General features: G+C 54.2%; 2 protein-coding genes across 3 annotated transcripts; one reads left to right on the top strand and one right to left on the bottom strand.

Annotated features, from left to right (window-relative positions):
* The first annotated feature begins 8173 nt into the window (after positions 1-8173).
* LOC129527339 (collagen alpha-2(XI) chain-like) lies at positions 8174-13198 on the top strand. The gene is made up of 4 exons (XM_063699800.1): positions 8174-8222; positions 10915-11577; positions 12412-12541; positions 12612-13198. Exons 1-4 carry the CDS (start codon positions 8174-8176, stop codon positions 12760-12762), a joined length of 993 nt encoding a protein of 330 aa, XP_063555870.1. The 3' UTR covers positions 12763-13198.
* Positions 13190-19824, bottom strand: LOC101143578 (sulfotransferase 1A3). Of its 2 annotated transcripts, XM_063699627.1 has the most exons (9): positions 18969-18984; positions 18181-18409; positions 16633-16784; positions 16403-16528; positions 16216-16313; positions 14686-14812; positions 14496-14590; positions 13817-13997; positions 13190-13694 (listed from the first exon to the last, which is right to left on the bottom strand). In XM_063699627.1, the coding sequence occupies exons 3-9, from the start codon at positions 16778-16780 to the stop codon at positions 13582-13584; spliced, it is 888 nt and encodes a 295-aa protein (XP_063555697.1). In that variant the 5' UTR covers positions 16781-16784; positions 18181-18409; positions 18969-18984; the 3' UTR covers positions 13190-13581. The 2 variants fall into 2 exon arrangements, with proteins under 2 accessions (XP_063555697.1, XP_063555696.1); XM_063699626.1 differs by lacking the exon at positions 18181-18409 and having other exon boundaries at positions 18969-19824.
* Positions 19825-19875: the final 51 nt, after the last annotated feature.

Raw genomic sequence — 19875 nt, 5'->3', positions numbered from 1 at the left:
GAGTGTAACAACAGTCGTGGCCATGGCAGCACCTGCGGATGTCACATGGGCAGGACAGCAGGTGGGTGAAGCTCTCTCCTGGCCCTCCTCTTGCCAGGACCATGGGTGACTGAAGACCCCCAGGGAGGCACAGCATCCTCTTATCTAAGTTTTTTTTTTTTTTTTTTAAGAGACAGGGACTTTCTCTGTCGCCCAGGCTGGACTGCAGAGGCACAATCATAGCTCACGGCAGCCTTGAACTCCTGGGCTCAAGCGATCCTCCCACTTCAGTGTCCCAAGTAGCTGAGACTACAGGCACACGCCAGCATGCCCGGCTGGTTTTTTAATTTGTATTTCCTTTGAGACAGCGTATCTCTCTGTTGCTCAGGCTGGAGTGCAATGGCTCAATCAGCTCACTTTAGCCTTGAACTCCCGGGCTCAAGTGATACTGCCACCTCAACCTCCCAAGTCTGCTACTACAGGAACACAAACTCCTTTCAAATGCTGGGATTACAGGTGGGAGCTACTGTACACCTGGCCTTATGTAAGCTGTTTCCCTGAAAATCCCCGACTTGGGTAATGATTCCATTGGCCCCACCATGCCCTGTCCTGCCTTCCTGGCTGTGCCCAAGCTTGGTCCCTGCCTGCCTGCCTCCCTCTCTGGGTCTCGAGCTCCTGTGACACATGACTCCTCTCTCTTCCTGGAGTGATCCAAGCCCTGCCACTTCCTGACTTTGCCCACACTGTACCCTCTGCCTGGGGCAACTTCATGTCTGCCCATTGACCCTTAGGCCTCAGCCCAGGCACAAGCCCCTGCCTCCGGAGGTCATCCAGGCCTCACCAGGCTACACCCTCTCGTAAAATTGGATTCTCTCCCTTCAGGGCAGGTTTATAATGAAATCCTCCTCAGAGGCCAGGTGCGGTGACACCCATCTGTAATCCCAGCACTTTGGGAGGGTGAGGTGGGAGGATCACTTGAGGCCAGGGGGTCGAGACCAGCCTGGGCAACATAAGAGAGACTCTTGTCTCTATAACAAATTTAAAAATTAGCTCACCAGGCCAGGCTCAGTGGCTCATGCCTGTAATCCCAACACTTTGAGAGGCCGAGGCAGGTGGATCACGAGGTCAGCAGTTCGAGAGCAGCCTGACCAACATGGCGAAACCCTGTCTCTACTAAAAATACAAAATTAGCCAGGCATGGTGGCACGCACCTGTAATCCCAGCTACTCGGGAGGCTGAGGTAGGAGAATTGCTTGAACCCAGGAGGTGGAGGTTGCGGTGAGCCAAGATCACGCCATTGCAGTCCAGCCTGAGCAACAGAGCAAGACTCTGTCTCGAGACAATAAAAACACACAAAAAATTAACTCGCCATGATGGCACATGCCTATTGTCCTAGCTACTTGGGAGGCTGAGGTGGGAGGATTCCCTTCAGCCCAGGAGTTTGAGGCTGCAGTGAGCCACTATGATTGTGCCACTGCACTCTAACCTGGGCAAAAGCGAGACCCCAGGCTAGAGTGCATGATTTTGGGTCACTGCAACCTCCACCTCCCAGGTTCAAGTGATTTTCCTGCCTCAGCCTCTTGAGTAGCTGGGACTACAGGCATGTGCCACCACGCCTGGGTAACTTTTGTATTTTTAGTAGAGACAGGGTTTAGTAGAGACCATGGTGAAACCCCATCTCTATAAAACAAATCTCTACTAACCCCATCTCTACAAAAAATAGCTGGGCATGGTAGTGCACACCTGTAATTCCAGCTACTTGGGAGGCTGAGGCACGAGAATCATTTGCATCTTGGAGGCAGAGTTTGCAGTGAGCTGACATCGCACCACTGCACTCCAGCTGGGATGACAGAGCAAGACCCTGTCTCAAAAAAAAGAAAAAGGAACAAACAACAGCAACGACAACAAAAAAACCTCTGTGTCAATCACAGCCTTCAAGCTAGGGGAGAGGCGGCCGAATTCTGCCCTCTGCTAACTAACTATAGCTTTGTGGAAATGGGTGAGTGGCATGCCCTTGTGAGCCTCAGGGCCCCATCTGTAAAATGTGCATAACTGTCATGCCCGTCTTTAAGAACAGCCTTGGGGGTAAATGAGTGGAAGTCATGGAAAGATCTCAGCCCACAACCTTCCACAGAACAGGCGCTTCTCACACAGTAAGTAGCAGGAGTGCAGAGGCTGCAGGCATGAATCCAGCCAGACTGCCTGGGTTCAAGTCCCAGCTCCCACATCTTGGTAACTATGTGGCCTCAGACAAGTTACTTAATATTTCTTTTTTTTTTTTTCAGACGGAGTTTTGCTCTGTCACCCAGGTTGGAGTGCAGTGGTGTGATCTCGGCTCATTGCAACCTCTGCCTCCCGGATTCAAGCAATTCTCCTGCCTCAGCTTCCTGAGTAGCTGGAATTACAGGCACCTGCCACCACACACAGCTAATTTTTGTATTTTTAGTAGAGACGGGGTTTCACCATGTTGGCCAGGATGGTCTCGAACTCCTGACCTCATGATCTGCCTGCCTCAGCCTCCCAAACTACTGGGATTACAGGCGTGAGCCACTGCACCTGGACACGTTACTAAATATTTCTGTGCCTAGGTTTCTTCATCTGTGAAATGGGATTGTTGTGAGAACACAAAGGGATTCCCAGGGCAGTTCCTAGTGCATAGTCTGGCTGCCTTTGTGTGTGTGTGTGTGTGTGTGTGTGTGTGTGTGTGTGTGTGTGTGTGTGTGTGTTTAATATAGAGACAGGGTCTCGCTCTGTTGCCTAGGCTTGTTTCAAACTCCTGGGCTCCAGTGATCCTCCTGCCTCGACCCAAAGTGGTGGGATTACAGGCATGAGTCAACACACCTGGTCACTTTATATTATTATTATTTTTTTCTTTTGAGACAGGATTTGGCACTGTTGTCCAGGTTGGAATACAGCGGTGCAATCTCAACTCACTGCAAACTCCACCTCCCGGGTTCAAGCAATTCTCCTGCCTCAGTCTCCCGAGTAGCTGAGATTACAGACGCCTGCCACCACACACAGCTAATTTTTGCATTTTTAGTAGAGATGGGGTTTCACCATATTGGCCAGGCTGGTCTTGAACTCCTGACCTCAAGTGATCTGCCCACCTCGGCCTCCCAAAGTGCTGGGATTACAGGAGTGAGCCACCGCTCCTGGCCAATTTTTTAAGGCAACGTTTTCAGCCCATGGCCAGGGTAAGGGGCAGCTGGTACCAAGATCTGGCTTCACTGGCCATGTTATCCAAGAGGCCTCTGCCTGCCTGCAAAGTAGTACTGCACACTGGGATCTCCCTGGACCAAACTCCAGCTTCAGTTTTGGGTACTTCCTCATAAGCCTTGACTACCCCAGAGTGTGAGGGATTTTGTGGCCTGGTCCCAGGCATGCACTCACCAGTCAATGGCATCGCGGGGCTGGCCATGGCCTCCCAAGCCACAAAAGGAACCATATTTCATATAGGCGATGGGAGTCGAGGGACCAACACAACCCACAATTCCTGCCAGTTCCAGGATCCCACGCTGGTGCACACATAATATCCTGGAGGCTGGGGGGTAAACAAAGGTGACAGGCTGCAGGTCAGGGCTTCCCAGACCCCTGGGAAGGGCATGAGCCTGAGAAGAGCCTAGGTGTTACAGCCTGGCTGTCTGGGTTTGAATCCTACTTCCTAGCTGTGTGACCTTGGACAAATTCCTAACCTCTCTGGGCCTTGGTTTCCTCATCTGTGAAATGGGGGATAAGCTGACTTCAACTCATATGAATGAAATGAGATAATGAGTATAAAGCCCCTGGTGCATGAAAAGGCTATTATAATCCATCTGGGCTCAGTGGCTCACACCTGTAATCCCAAGACTTTGGGAGGCCCAGGTGGGCAGATCACCTGAGGTCAGCAGTTCAAGATCAGCCTGGCCAACATGGTGAAACCCCATCTGTAGTAAAAATACAAAAATTAGCCGAGCCTAGTGGTGCACACTGGTAATCCCAGCTACTAGGGAGGCTGAGGAAGGAGAGTCACTTGAATCTGAGAGGCGAAGATTGCAGTGAGCCAAGATTTTGCCACTGCATTCCAACCTGGACGACAGAGCAAGAGTCTCAAAAAAAGAAAAAGAAAAAAAGGATAACTATTATAATCAAGGTCCTCAAGGTAGCCAAGAAGGGAAAAAAAGAGTCGTGCATGAAACGTTTGTCCACTTCCCTGTGTTGGGCACTGGGCATCACGGATGCGCCTACAGGTGTCTGTCACCAAGGTGGGCTCCTCTGTGGCAGCTCCCGGGCCCTGGCACTGCCCTGTGCTCATGACTTCCCCTCCAGACTCAGACTCGGGGCCCTTGGTATCTCCTCTTATTTTCACTGCCAGACAGGAAGGCCCCTTGGCCTGAGCCCAGCCATTTTTCTAGATCCTGGCACAGCTTGGACATGTAATGGTGGCCAATGCATGTGACTGGAACCCCTGCATTGGACATGAAGGAAACGAGGCCAGCTGGGAAAGGTAACCCCACATTCCCACAGCCAGCAGGAACCCGAGCAGAGGCTTCAACCCAGGCTTCTGACTTGCAAACCAGTGCTCCTTCCTCCTTACACAGTAACAACAGGGGAAGGTGGCCTTCTGGGTTGCCAGAGCCGAGTGGTACCAGCAATAGAGTGGAAACTCACACACAGGCTTCCCTGCTTCCTGGGTTAGGGTTAGGGTTTATACGGCTCCGGGAGGTTGATGCATTGTGTTTGATCATCCCCCCCTTTTTTTTTGAGACAGAGTCTCATTCCTGTTGCCCAGGCTGGAGCACAGTGGTGTAATCTTGCTCACAGCAACTTCTGCCTCCCAGGTTCAAGCAATTGTCCCGCCTCAGCCTCCCGAGTAGCTGGGATCACAGGCGTGTGCCACCACACCCAGCTGATTTTTGTATTTTTAGTAGAAACGGGGTTTCACCATCTAGGCCAGGCTGGTCTTGAACTCCTGACCTCAGGTGATCTGCCCGCCTCAGGTAATCCCAAGGTGCTGGGATTACGGTTGTGAGCCACCATGCCTGGCCATAAAATATATTTTACATATATTTTTGAGACAGAGTTTCGCTCTTGTGCATTTCAAATTCCCGAGCTCAGGTGATCCACCCACCTCGGCCTCCCAAAGTGCTGGGATTACAGGCGTGAGACACCGAGCCTGGCCCTTAATTTTTAAATATACTTTAAATATAAAATATACCCCTGTAATCCCAGCACTTTGGGAGGCCGAGGCGGCCGGATCACCTGAAGTCAGGAGTTTGAGACCAGCCTGACCAACATTGAGAAACCCCATCTCTAATAAAAATACAAAAATTAGCAGGGCGTGATGGCAGGAATCTGTAATCCCAGCTACTCAAGAGGCTGAGGCAGGAGAATTGCTTGAACCTGGGAGGCAGAGGTTGCAGTGAGCTGAGACTGCACCATTGCACCCCAACCCGGGCAACAGAACGAGACTCTGTCTCAAAAAATAATAATAATAATAATTTAAAACTTTAGCAAAAATAATCAGAAGACTAAACTCATCCAAACATGGCTTTCCTTCTTTCTTTTTTTTTTTTTCTTAATAGAGATGAGGGCTCACTATGTGGGCCAGGTTGGTCTTGAACTCCTGGCCCCAAGCAATCCTCCTGTCTCCGCCTCCCGAAGTGTTAGGATTACAGGAGCCACTGTGCCCGGCCATGGCTTTATTTCTTATGGCTGTGTTTTTTCCTGTCAGAATGTAGTATCATGTAGTAGTATATTTTGTTCTCAAACCATTCCCCCACAAAAAGGAATCAGGACGCCTCAGAGAATTGGCTGATTCTAGGGCCAGGGCAGGGCAGGTGCAAGGTACAAGATGGTCCTGGAACACACTGTCATGCCAGGAAGGAAGTGGCTTATGAAAGAAGAAAAGGAGAAAGAAGATGGGTGATGTCACAGGACACAGGAACCAGCGTGGAGGGACTCCAACTGGCCGAATCTGGGACATGAGAGCACTAAAAATAATTAAACCCTGTCATGAACTCTCCTCTGTGCTTCGGCAATCTCCCTCTGAATAGGCCAAAGGCATCTGGCATTCAACATTTCCCAAACTGAACTCACCTCATCTTTTTTTTGAGATGGAGTCTTGCTCTGTCACCCAAGCTGGAGTGCAGTGGTGCAATCTCACCTCACTACAATCTCCGCCTCCCAGGTTCAAGTCATTCTCTGTAGGGACCAGCCCCACAGGGTCGGTGGGTCTCTCCCTATGTGCGGCGACGAGAGAGTGTAGAAATAAAGACACAAGACAAAGAGACAAGAGAAAAGGCAGCTGGGCCCGGGGGACCACTACCACCAATGTGCAGAGACCGGTAGTGGCCCCGAATGTCGGGCTGCGCTGTTATTTATTGGATACAAGGCAGAAGGGGCAGGGTAAAGAATGTGAGTCACCTCCAATGATAGGTAAGGTCACGTGGGTCATGTGTCCACTGGACAGGGGGCCCTTCCCTGCCTGGCAGCCGAGGCAGAGAGGGAGAGGAGACAAAGAGAAAGACAGCTTATGCCATTATTTCTGCATATCAGGGACTATTAGTATTTTCACTAATTTACCACTGCTATCTAGAAGGCAGAGCCAGGTGCACAGGATGGAACATGAAGGTGGACTAGGAGTGTGACCACTGAAGCACAGCATCACAGGGAGACGGTTAGGCCTCCGGATAACTGCGGGCGAGCCTGACTGATGTCAGGCCCTCCACAAGAGGTGGAGGAGCAGAGTCTTCTCTAAACTCCCCCGCGGAAAGGGAGACCCCCCCTTTCCCGGTCTGCTAAGTAGCGGGTGTTGTTTCTTGACACCTTTTGCTACCGCTGGACCACGATCTGCCTGGTAACGGGAGTCTTCCCAGATGCTGGCGTCACCGCTAGACCAAGGAGCCCTCTGGTGGCCCTGTCCGGGCATAACAGAAGGCTCGCACTCCTGTCTTGCAGTCACACCTCACTATGTCCCTTCAGCTCCTGTCTCTGTATGGCCTGGTTTTTCCTAGGCTATGATTATAGAGCGAGGATTATTATAATATTGGAAGAAAAAGTAATTGCTACAAACTAATGATTAATGATATTCATATATAATCATATCTAAGATCTATATCTGGTATAACTATTCTTGTTTTATATTTTATTATACTGGAACAGCTCGCGTCCTCTGTCTCTTGCCTCGGTGCCTGGGTGGCTTGCCGCCCACAGAGGAAGCTCTAGGGCCTGCCTGTGCTGTCTCCCTGCCAGCCAGCACCCTTTGTCTCACCATTTTCTGCTGGGACCCCCAGCCTCCACCCAGTGGGCTCCTCTCCCCGATGCTCCCCTCCTTGAGCCCCTCAGGCCCCTCACATGTGGAAACCTCCCAGGCCGGCCAGGCCTGTGATCCACTTGCCCAGCCACAGTCCATCTGGGCTCCAGGACAAGCACGGTCCATGGAGCAACTGAGCTGGTACTGGGGGCCAGAGCCTGGTGTGGGAATGAACAAAACTCTGATGATTCCGCAGAATGAGGAGGGGGCACCATGGCTCATGCCTGTAATCCCAGAGCTTTGGAGGCCCAGTGGGGAAGAATCACTTGAGCCTTGGACTTTGAGACCAACCTGGGCAATACAGCAAGACCCCATCTCTAGAAAAAAATATATTTAAAACTGAGCTGGGCAGCCAGGTGTGGTGGCTCACACCTGTAATCGCAGCATTTTGGGAGGCCAACGTGGGCGGATCACCTGAGGTCGGGAGTTCGAGACCAGCCTGACCAACATGGAGAAACCCCTTCTCTATGAAAAATACAAAATTAGCAGGGTGTGATAGCGCATGCCTGTAATCCCAGCTCCTTGGGAGATTAAGGCAGGAGAGTCGCTTGAACCCAGGAGGCGGAGGTTGCAGTGAGCTGTATCATGCCATTGCACTCCAGCCTGGGCAACACGAGCAAAACTCCGTCTCAAAAAAATAAAAAATAAATTAAAAATAAGTTTAAAAAATTAGCTGGGCATGGTGGCTCTCTCCTGTACACCCAGCTACCAGGGAAGCTGAGGCATGATTATCATGTGAGCCCATGATTTTGAGGCTGCAGTGAGCTACAATTTGGCCACTGCACTCCAGCCTGGGTGTCAGAGCCAAGCCTTGTCTCAAAAAAACAAAAATAAAAAAGAAGGAAGGGAAGCCAGGCTGGAGTTCCCCTAGTGAAACTGGATATCCGTGGGGAAACAGCCAGTATGGCAGAGGCCTTGGCTGCTGGAATGTTGGCTCCAAAAGCTGAGCAGGGTGAGGGCGCCCTGGGCCATTCCACTCTGGTACTCACCTGAGCTTTCTGGAATTTTGCTCCCTTGCCCTGGTGGCTGAGTGTGGGGAGTGTGGAGCTGTTGTCTGCCCTGAGGGTGTGGTAGGTCTAATGTGGGAGGGATCCGGAGTCGGGACCAGACTTGGGTTTGCTCCCGGAAGGAAGGGGTGGGGTTGAGAGCGAGGGAGCTTCTCCATTAGCCTCCTCAGCACCACAGCTGCAGCCAAGCTTAGAGTGATCTGCAAAGCCAAGATGTGAGTTTAGTGTTTAGTTGTGATTAGAAAGCACAAGAATAAAAGGCAAAAGAGCCCAATGTATAATTTATTTATTTATTTATTTTGAGATGGAGTCTTGATCTGTCGCCCAGGCTGGAGTACAGTGGCACGATCTCGGCTCACTGTAACCCCCACCTCCTGGGTTCAAGCAATTCTCCTGCCTCAGCCTCTTGAGTAGCTGGGATTACAGGCATCCGCCACCACACCCGGCTAATTTTTGTATTTTTAGTAGAGGCGGGGTTTCACCATGTTGGTCAGGCTGGTCTTGAACACCTGACCTCAGGTGATCCGCCTGCCTCGGCCTCCCAAAGTGCTGGGATTACAGGCATGAGCCACTGCTCCTGGCGGCTTTTTTTATTTTTTGAGCTGTCACCGGGCTCTTGAGCTGCCCTCTGAACTCCACCCTGCAGGGCAGGCCAACAGAAGAGCTTTTTCTAATTGACCCAGCCAAGGGAAGTGAGCCGGTGAGTGGGGAAAAATGGGTACTCACTAGACAGAAACAGGGCAGGTCATGTTTCCCAGGGCAGTCTTGAAGGCGCCAATGCTTCTAGTCCAGTGCAGCCTGCATGCAAGCCCCCAGCAGCCCAGGCATTCCAGGCTCTGACCACAAGGCCAGTCTGGAGTAATATGTGTGGGCAGAGTTGAAGGGGCAGCGGTGGAGCAGAGCATGGATGCATAGAACAAGAAAGAACAAAGACGCTGGAGTCCCATCACCCTGGGAGCCAGCCCCAGTTTCATGGCTCTCGGGGGAAGTTACAGAGCTTCGCTAGAAGATCCTAGAAAAACAGCAGCCCGTGGCAGGTGCTTTTGTTTCCCTGGGTTTGAAGGAGGCTCCACAGACAAGAGACCAGAGGAGGTTGAGGCTTGGAAGCCACAGGGCCCTGTGGAAGGAGGGCATCCCCCCACCCTCCTCATTCTTTGTCTTCACTATTTAAAGTTCAAGGTCAAGCTGGGGCCAGGCATGGTGGCTCACGCCTGTAATCCCAGCACTTTGGGAGGCCAAGGTGGGCAGATCACGAGGTCAGGAGTTCAAGACCAGCCTGGCCAACATGGTGAAACCCTGTCTCTACTAAAAATACGAAAATTAGCCAGGCACGGTGGTGGGCACCTGTAATCCCAGCTACTGGGGAGGCTGAGGCAGGAGAATTGCTTGAACCTGGGAGGCGGAGATTGCAGTGAGCTGAGATCACGCCACTGCACTCTAGCCTGGGTGACACAGCAAGACTCCAACTCAAAAAAAAAAAAAAAAAAAAAGGTCAAGCTGGGCACGAGACACGAGACAGGTAACCATTTGAGTAAAGGTGAGTCTCCCAAGCCTTCCAAGAATTGTGTGAGTTCAGAGGCAAGCGGGCAGGTGGGAGTGTGGGAGAAGCTGAGGCATCCGGCTTCCAGGCAGAGGAGAAGCTGCTCACATGCTAGGGCCACAGGCCCCCCCTCCCTCCTCTGGAAGCCCCTTGACTGGCAGGACCACAGGCAACTAGCTCTGCCTCCGCCCTCAGCAACCAACAGAAGGCACCTTTGACTCAGACTTTGTATTGCACTCCAGTAAAAAGCCCCAGACCCGCAGTGGGTGGCATAGAAAAAAGGTGGGAGGGGGGTTACACAGCTCAATCCTGTGAGGCAGGGGCGACTATTATTCACATCTTAGAGATGAGGAAATGGAGGTGGGGGGGGGGGGTAAAATCCTTGCCCCCAGGGACTAAGCTGGCCAGTGTCCTGTGAGCATGAGCAGTGATTGACTTGAGTCACAGCCTCACCCCTGCAGCCAGATCTGAACTTTCTCATAGCTCAGCAACCCCCGCCAGGTCACTGAATCTCTGCAGGGCAAGCCCTTTACTCACTCACAGTAGAGGCCAGGACCATCGTCTGTTATTTTATTAACTGTTTCTTGGCCATTGGCTCTATGTGGGACTTTGTTCTACAGCAGTGACAAGAGCTGCCCCCAGGCAGTTTAATACACAGGTTCGGAAGGGGTTTAATGAGATGCATAAAATTTGTAGTATGGCAGAAAATAATAAGGGTTCAGGAAAGGGGGGCGGGCAGGGAAGTGCACAAGAAAGAGCCGCAATTTTATTGTATTTTATTTTTTTAGAGACAGGGTCTTGCTGTTTCCCCCAGGCTGGAGTGCAATGGAGTGATCATAGCTCACTTCAGCCTCCAACTCCTGGGCTCAAGCGATCCTCCCACCTCAGCCTCCCCCGTAGCTGGGACTACAGGCATATGCCACCATGCCCGGCTTCTCAGAGCTGCAATTTTAAATTGGGAGCCAGGGAAGACCTCCCTGTAGAGGTGGCAGGTTATCAAGACTGAAGGTGTAGAGAAGAACCTTCCAGTCAAAGGGAAAAGGCAGGTTCTGCTGTGCTCAGGAATGGCCACAAGTACTATCATCCCCATCTTACAGATGTGGACAGGGCCGCAACAGTGTCAGGGCGTTTCCTGGCTCCTCAACAGCAGGATCCGAAGTCGTCTGGAGGATGTGCCGCTCTGCTTGGGGCGGACCTCCCCTGGAGCGCACCTCCCCTGGAGCGCGCGGGCGCGCAGGGTGCACACAGCCCTCTTGGACCCCGGGACCGGCTCAGGCTCAGGCTCGGCGTCAGCAAAGGGACCTGCGCGGCGCCCTGGGGCGGAGGAGGCCCGAAGATCAGTGGCCAGTGCCGTGCGGCTGACGGAGGTCGGGGCGCAACGGGACCGGGAGGAGCGCCCAGGGCGGGGGTGCCAGGCCCACTCCAACCGCGGCGGGGTTGGAGTCAAGGCGGCTCCGGGCGGGGGTCGGACCCCAAATCCAGGCCACAGGCCGCCGCCCGGTCTTCTTCTTTACCCGAAGGGCGGCCGCGGCGGATGGGAAGCCGTGCACGACGAGCACAATCTCCATGCGGAGGAGAACAGGAATGTTCCTGTGAGCCCCGCTGCGCCCTACCGCCAGCGCAGCCCAGCATCGCAGGTCCCCTCCTATCCCACCGGAGAACGGGGTCCTCACTCCCAGCTTCAGCCGAGCCCTGGCCCCGCAACTGCCTGAAGGCACGCCCCCTGCACCTGCCCACCTCAGGTCCCGCCTCCAGCCCAGGTACCCACCTGTTCTCATTCCTCTCCCTCCTGCGCTCCACCCGACCCCAGCGTGCCCACCAAGACCCCTGCGCTGGACCCCAGCCTGGATCATCACCCTCGCCTCAGCCAGCTGCTCTCCGGAGTTCCACAGCCGAGATTCCCAGGGCACCGCCTCCCTGTTAGGCTCCTCCCCTGCGACAGCCTCCCCCCACCAACCGGCCTCGCCCGGGACGTCCCGCGCACGTCACAGGCCTAGTGGGTCCCTCTCAGCAGGCTTGTGCCCCCCGGTTCGGCCTCCTCCAGGGAGCCTTCCTCCGGGCACAGAGACCCTCCCCCTCTTATCAGGGACCTCGGCCAATGGTCCGCCAAGCCCCGCCTTTTTTGCGGCCACCATTGTGCTGCTGGACGAACAGGGTTGACAGTGAGCCCCGCGTAGACAGGGCCCGGGTACCAGGGATTCAGGCAGTAGAGCAGCTGGACGCTGAAGAAGCACCCGGCCTCGCCCCGATTCCCGCGGGACCCTTCGAATTTTAGGAACTTTTCACTAACGAAACACACTTCTGTGTCAGCACTGACATCAAGAAGAAAACCTCACCAGCACCTCAGAACCCGCTTTGTCCCTCCCTGGTTCCTTCCCCTGGGTGCCTGGTGTGCTGCCGTCTCACCCATATGTAGTTGAGCGCAGCAGCCCCTGTAGGACACCTGGCAGATCAGGTCACAGTCCTGCTGTGCCCTCGGGCTCACTCGGGAGCTGGGGGCTCCCAGGTGCTCCTCCAGCAGCTCAGTGCAGCATGCTGGGGGGTCAGGGCCAGCCCCTGTCCCTGGGGCCTCAGGCCTCCCTTTCTTCCCACAGTGGCCAAGATCGCCGGTCTCTACAATGACTCGGAGCCACCCCGGAAGACCATGCGCAAAGGGGTGCTGATGACCCTGCTGCAGCAGTCGGCCATGACCCTGCCCCTGTGGATCGGGAAGCCTGGTGACAAGTGAGGGCAGCAGCTGCGAGGGAGGGGCTGGTGCCCAGGGGCTGGGACTGACCCTTTGTTCCACTCACAGGCCCCCACCCCTCTGTGGGGCCATCCCTGCCTCAGGGGACTATGTGGCCAGACCTGGAGACAAGGTGGCTGCCCGGGTGAAGGCCGTGGATGGGGATGAGCAGTGGATCCTGGCCGAGGTGGTCAGTTACAGCCATGCCACCAACAAGTGAGTGACACCAGCCCCGGGGCTGCTCTCTGCCCCTCCTGTCCACCTGCCCCACAGCCCCAGGAGGACTACTCTATCCTGTTTGAAGACACCTTCTATGCAGACGGCTACTCCCCTCACCTCAGTGTGGCCCAGAGGTACCTGGTAGCTTCTAAGGAGCCCAAGAAAAAGTGACACTGCCCAGCGGACTCGACGTCCTCCACCATCTTGGGGCAGGACAGCAGAGGATGTGCTGGGATTAAACAGACATCCCCCCTCCACACATCTCCTGGGTTTTACTTCTCCAAACCCTTCTCCCCTCCCCAGATATGGTGACCTGGGGAGCTGAAGGCTGGGGGAGAGGTGACCACATGTGGCCCCACTGGGCATTCACTCTTTCAGCTCAGAGTTTCTCTTCCTTTCCAATACAGGCTCTACATGAACACAAATCATATTTTATTTTAATTGAGCTTTATTTTCTTTGGAGGGAGGGTCTTGCTTGTCATCCAGGCTGTAGTGAATGGGCATGTCATAACTCACTGTATCCACAACCTCCTGGGCTGAAATGATCCTCCAGCCTCTGCTTCCCAAGTAGCTGGGACTACAGGTAAGTGCCAGCACATGTGGCTAATTTTTTTACATCTTTGTAGAGATGAGGTCTCACTATTTTACCAGGCTGGTCTCAAATTCGTGGCCTATTGTGATCCTACCAGCTCAACCTCCCAAATCGCTGGGATTGCAGACATGAGCCACTGTGCCTGACTCAAAAATCATACTTTATTCTTGAGCCCATTGGTCAGGGTAGATTCGCACACTCCCTCTGCAGTGACCCCAGGAGCCCCTCTCACAGCTCAGAGCGGAAGCTGAGACTGCAGCCTGCCATCTTCTCCGCATAGTCCGCATCGAAGCGCTCATTCTGCGCCACGGTGAAGGTGGTCTTCCAGTCCCCAGCCATGCCTGGGGGAGGAAGGCAGGGAGCAAAGCTGGAGTCTCATTCCAGGGGAGGCCCCGAGTGCCTATGGGGAGGCTCCAGCTGCTGCTCCCACCCGCCCCAAACCCCCGTGCTGGCCAGCACCTACCTTTCCTCATGAAGGGGGAGATGCTGTGGTCCATAAGATCCTGGGGGACGGTGGTGTAGTTGGTCATAGGGTTCTTCTTCATCTCCTTGAACGACGTGTGCTGAACCATGAAGTCCACGGTCTCCTCTGGCAGGGAGCGCCCCACAAACTCCAGGATCTTTTGAATCTCCCTTTTGGGGTTCTGAGCAGCAGAGGGCTCCTCAGTGGAGCAAAACAAAACGGGTCCCCCTCTCTAACCTCAGAGGGGATCTGGCCACTTCCCCTAGAAACCCCAAAGAGCCTCAACCCCTGGGGCCCTAGTCTCTGGAGTAAAATGAATTGATCTCTGCCCTGTGATCCCATCATGAACGGTGCTTGGCGCCTATGGGTGAGGACCGGGATGGTCTTCTTCCGTGACTGTGGCCCTGGGTGGCACACCCTTTGGTGAGGATAAGCAATAGGACTAAGTATCTGATCCATGGCCACCCATGCAGCTGACTCAGGTGCAGAAGATGAAAGCTGTGCCGAGCCTGCTGCCAGGTGGGGCTGCAGTGGGGGGGCCTGGGCCAGGGAGGTAGGATGGGGAATCCGGGCTTGCTGTGGGAGCCGCCCAGGGACGGGGCTGGGTGGCCTTGGTGGGTCCCTGTGAGGTGCCTGCCCCCAGGTGTCACATGGGGGGAAGCATCACAGGCGGTCTCACCTCCTTCATGTCTTCATAGAAGAGGTAGAGAACAGGGTGGGTGCGGCTCAGCTCCCACCACTCCTGCACGTGCTGGTACCAGGACCCGTAGGACACTAGAGAAGTGGGCAGGGGGCACCGACACAGGGTTGCTGTACGTTATAGCCACCACCCCTCGGCTTCACACCCTCCTTCCTCCAGTCAAGCCCACCTTCTCCAGCCATGAACTTTTCCAGGAAGCTGTCCCAGGTCCCAGGCTCAGGGTGCGCCTTTTCCATACGGTGGAAGTGGTAGTAGGAGACCGCCACGTCCTTTGGGTTTCGGGCAACATAGACCACCTGCAGGGGCAGAGGACCCAGCCCCAGCACCATCACCACACAGCCCACCCCAGGCCAGCTCATCTGTTGAACTGGCAAAGGAGGAACCTGAGGCTTAGAGGCTGACTTGCTTGAGATCTCACCGCACAGGTAGGGCCAAGCTGGGATCTGAACCCTGCTCGGAAGCCAAAGTCCTGCCTGGTTCCTGAGACCATATTCTATACTAATATAATCTGCATCAATGCCATCATACCCTGATCTGGAGCAAGGCATGCCTGGTCCCCACCAGCTCCCCCTCCTCTGCTGACCTGTGAGCACCCACATGCTGCCTTTCTTAAGTGTGCACTGTAGAGACTCACTATCCTTGCATCAGACCCTCATCAGAGCAAGAGGCAGACAGTGTCCTCTCTCAAGATGTGATGAAGGCTGGGCGTGGTGGCTCACGCCTCTAATCCCGGCACTTTGGGAGGCCAAGGTGGCCAGATCATCTGAGGTCAGGAGTTCAAGACCAGCCTGACCAACATGGTGAAACCCCATCTCTACTAAAAATACAAAATTAGCCGGGCATGGTGGCAGGTACCTGTAATCCCAGCTCCTTGGGAGGCTGAAGCAGGAGAATTGCTTGAACCCAGGAGGCAGTGGTTGCAGTGAACCGAGATCACACGATTGCGCTCTAGCCTCAGCAACAAGAGTGAAACTGTCTCAAAAAAAAAAAAAAAAAGGGCCAGGCGCGGTGGCTCACGCCTGTAATTCCAGCACTTTGTGAGGTCGAGGCAGGAGGATCACAAGGTCAAGAGTTTGAGATCCGCTTGACCAACATGGTGAAACCCCGTCTCTACTAAAAAGAATACAAAAATTAGCCGGGTGTGGTAGCGCACGCCTGTAATCCCAGCTACTCAGGAGGCTGAGGCAGGAGAATCACTTGAACTGGGGAGGCGGAGGTTGCAGTGAGCTGAGATCATGCCACTGCACTCCAGCCAGGGTGACAGAGCAAGACTCTGTCTCAAAAAAAAAAAAAAGATGTGATGAGCCTGGCAGAAGTGAGGAGGCCCTTCCAGAAGAACAGGAACATGGCTGAGAGGGCACCTGAGCCCCCCTTCCTGGCTTTCCTTGCCAGTCAGTGGGAACTTTTTTTTTCGTAGAGATGGTTTTGCTGTGTTGCCCAGGCTGGAGTGCAGCAGCAGGATCATCAGGGCTCATTGCAGCCTCCTATTTGCATAAACAATCCTCCCTGCTGAGCCTCCTAAGTAACTGGGAACAGTCTATGCCACCATACCAGGTTTTTAATTTTATTTTTGTAGAGATGGGATGTCATCTCTACAGCAATGTTGCCCAGGCTGGTCTCCATCTCTCGCCTTCAAGGGATCCTCCCTCCTCAGCCTCAAACTGGGATGACAGGTGTGAACCATTGAGCCCGGCCTCACCTTGACCTTCTGATCCAACAGAGTCTGAGGGAGCAGAGCCAGGGGCAGGTGTGACTTGATGAGCCGTGGGGGCGGTGTGTCTTTCAGAGTCTCCAGCCCTGAGCAGTGGGTCAGGGAAGGTCTGGTGAGCTGAAGCCCCAGCCCTGTCTTCCTCCACTTCCCTTACCCCCAGGACCCAGCCATGCACCTGAGGGTTCCCCTGGATCATTGACCTCAAGGAAGGGCACCCGTACGTAGATGGGAGCCCGGTTACACTTCTCTAGGTTGCCGCCCTGGTAGATCATGTCCAGTATCTGGCTCACCCAGGTGGTGCCTGGAGAGGGAGGGAGATAGGAGGTGAGCAGGCTGAGGGCACGACCTTGCTGACCAAGGTGGGGACTGCCGCCTGGGAGAGGGTGGGTGGCCCTCCTCACTTACCAGACTTGGGGTAGGTGTTGATGAGCAGGTCATCAGGTCGGGCTTGGAAGCTCTGCAGGGGCCCCAGTGCCTCTGCAAAGTACTTGATGAGCGGGACCCCCTTCACGTACTCCAGTGGTGGGCAGGAGGTGTCCTGGATCAGCTCCATGTTCCTGCGTCAGGGGCCAGAGCCAGGCCCGTTCCCTTACCACCATCACAACAGCAAGAAAGCGGGATTCTCTCTCTTTTTTTTTTTTTTGAGATGGAGTCTCACTCTGTCACCCAAGCTGGAGTGCAGTGTGGCACAATCTCAGCTCACTGCAAACTCCACCTCTTGGGTTCAAGCAATCCTCCCGCCTCGGCCTCCCAAGTAGCTGGGATTACAAGCATGTACAACCATGCTCAGCTAATTTTTTTTTTCTTTAGTAGAGATGGGGTTTCACCATTTTGGCCAGGCTGGTCTCGAACTCCTGGCCTCAAGTGATTTGTCTACCTCAGCCTCCCAAAGTGCTGGGATTACAGGTGTGAGCCAGCACCCAGCTGCCCCTTTGCAGAGTTTTTGCTTTCAGGGAAGTCACTGAGGCCTAGGGAGGCTGAGTGACTTGCCCGCACTCACAAAGTCAGTCAGTGGCGGGGCTGGGGCTGAAACCAGGTCGTTCCCCAGCCTCGCCGCACCTTTCATTCACCTGCAGAGCTGTTCAAAATCCCAGGGCCTGGGGCATAGTGCAGACCAGTGAAAGCACCCTCGTGGCGCGGGGCCCAGATATCAGGGTGTGTGAAGGTCTCCAGGAGAGTCCAGCTGCGCTGAGGAAGCTCTAGGGCCTGCCTGTGCTGTCTCCCTGCCAGTCAGTGCCCCTTGTCTCACCATTTCCTGCTGGGACCCCCAGCCTCCACCCAGTGGGCTCCTCTCCCCGATGCTTCCCTCCTTGAGCCCCCCTCATGCCCCTCACATGTGGAAACCTCCCAGGCCGGCCAGGTCTGTGATCCACTTGCCTGGCCACAGTCCATCTGGGCTCCAGAACAAACACAGCCCATTGAGCAACTAAGCTGGTACCAGGGGCTAGAGCCTCGTGTGGGAATGCAAACTGATGACTCATCAAAAGGAGGGGCCCAGGCAGGGTGACTCCCGCCTGTAATCCCAGAGCTTTGGGAGGCCAACGGGAAAGGATCCCTTGAGCCCTGGAGTTTGAGACCAACCTGGACAACAAAGCAAGACCTCTCCTCTACAAAAAATATTTTTCAAAATTAGCTGGGTGTGGTGGCTTGCTCTTGTAACCCCAGCTACTCAGGAGGCTAAGGCGGCAGGATTGCCTCAGCCTAGGAATTTGAGGCTGCAGTGGGCCAGGATCCCACTACACTCCAGCCTGGGTGACAGAGCAACACCCTGTCTCAAAAATACACAAAGGAAAAGAAGGAACGCAGGGGGATTCCGGCCAGGCTGGGTTGTCTAATTGAAATGGAATATCCATGGGAAAGGGCAGGGATGGCAGAGGCCTCGGCTTCTAGAATGTTGGAGCCACAAGCTGAGCAGGGTGAAGGTGCCCTGGGCCATTCCAACGTGTCACTCACCTGAGCTCTCGGGAACCTGACCTGTTCTCTCCTTGCCTGCAGGGGCTGAGTATGGGTGCGGTGTAGGGAGTGTAGAGCTGCTCTCTGCCCTGAGGGTTTTGAAGGTCCAATGTGGGAGGGATCTAAAGTCAGGGCTGGGAACTCCAGGAAGGAAGGGGTGGGGTTGAGGGTGGGGAAGCTTCTCTATTACCCTCCTTACCACCACAGCTCCAGCCAAGCTTGGAGTGATCTGCAAACCCAAGATGTGAGTTTAGTGTATAGAAAACACATGAATGAAAGGCAAAAGGGGCCAACATTGGTATTTGGGTTTTTTTTTTTTTTTGAGCTGTCACTAGGTTCCTGACCTTCCCTCTGAACTCCACCCTGCAGGGCAGGCCAACAGACAAGCTTTCTTTCTTTCTTTTTCTTTTTTTTATATGAGATGGAGACTCGCTCTCTCGCCCAGGCTGCAGTGCAGTAGCACGATCTCCGCTCACTGTAACCTCCCCCTCCTGGGTTCAAGCAATTCTTCTGCCTCAGCCTCCCGAGTAGCTGGGATTACAGGTGCACACCACCACATCCGGTTAATTTTTGTATTTTTAGTAGAGACGGGGTTTTGCCATGTTGGCCAGGCTGGTCTCAAACTCCTGAGCTCAGATGATCCGCCCGCCTCGGCCTCCCAAAGTGCTGAGATTACAGGCATGAGCCACCATGCCTGGCCGACAAGCTTTCTCTAATTGACCCAGGCAAGGGAGGTGTGTGAGTGGAGGGGAAAGGTGGGATAGGCAGGCCTGGGAAAAGTCACCTACCTGCTGGCTACAGGCCAGTCTTGAAGGCGGCAGGGGTTCTGGCCCAGTGCAGTCCACAGGCCCCCAGCAGCCCAGGCATTCCAGGCTCTGACCACAAGGCCAGTCTGGAGTGATGTGTGGGGGCAGAGTGAAGGGGCAGAAGTGGAGCAGAGCATGGACATATAGAACAAGAAAGAGGCTGAGCGTGGTGGCTCACGCCTGTAATCCCAGTACTTTGAGAGGTCGATGCAGCAGGATCACCTGAGGTCAGGAGTTCGAGACCAAGCTGGCCAACATGGTGAAACCCTGTCTCTACTAAAAATACAAAAATTAGCTGGGCATGATGGCAGGCACCTGTAATCCTAGCTACTCAGGAGGCTGAGGCAAGAGAATCACTTGAACCCAGGAGGCGGAGGTTTCAGTGAGCCAAGATCACACCACTGCACTCCAGCCTGGGCAACAGAGTGAGACTCTGTCTCAAAAAAAAAAAAAAAAAAAAAAAAAAAAGGAAAGAAAGAAAGAACAGAAAGAATAAGAAAGGACAAGGACACTGGAGTCCCATTGCCCTAGGAGCCAGCCCTAGCTTCATGGCTCCTGGGGGACCTCACAGAGCATCAATAGAAGATCCTAGAAGAAAAACAACCCTGGCAGGTGCTTTTCTTTCCCTGGGTTTGAAGGAGGCTCCGTAGACAAGAGACTAGAGGAGATTAAGACTTGGAAGCCACAGGGCCCCGTGGAAGGAGGGCATCCCCCCATCCTCCTTGGTCTTTGTCCTATTTGCATTCAATTTCAAGGTAAGTCTCCCAGGCTTCCAAGAATTGCATGAGCTCAGAGGCAAGTAGGGGAAAGCTGAGGCATGGGGTTTCCAGACAGAGTAGAAGCTGTTCACATGCTAGGGCCAGGGGCCCCTCCTGCCTCCTCTGTGCCC

The sequence above is a fragment of the Gorilla gorilla genome, chromosome 18 (assembly GCF_029281585.2).
Source record: "Gorilla gorilla gorilla isolate KB3781 chromosome 18, NHGRI_mGorGor1-v2.1_pri, whole genome shotgun sequence".
In the NCBI taxonomy this organism is placed as follows: domain Eukaryota; kingdom Metazoa; phylum Chordata; class Mammalia; order Primates; family Hominidae; genus Gorilla; species Gorilla gorilla.
This window is presented reverse-complemented; position numbering and strand designations above follow the sequence as displayed.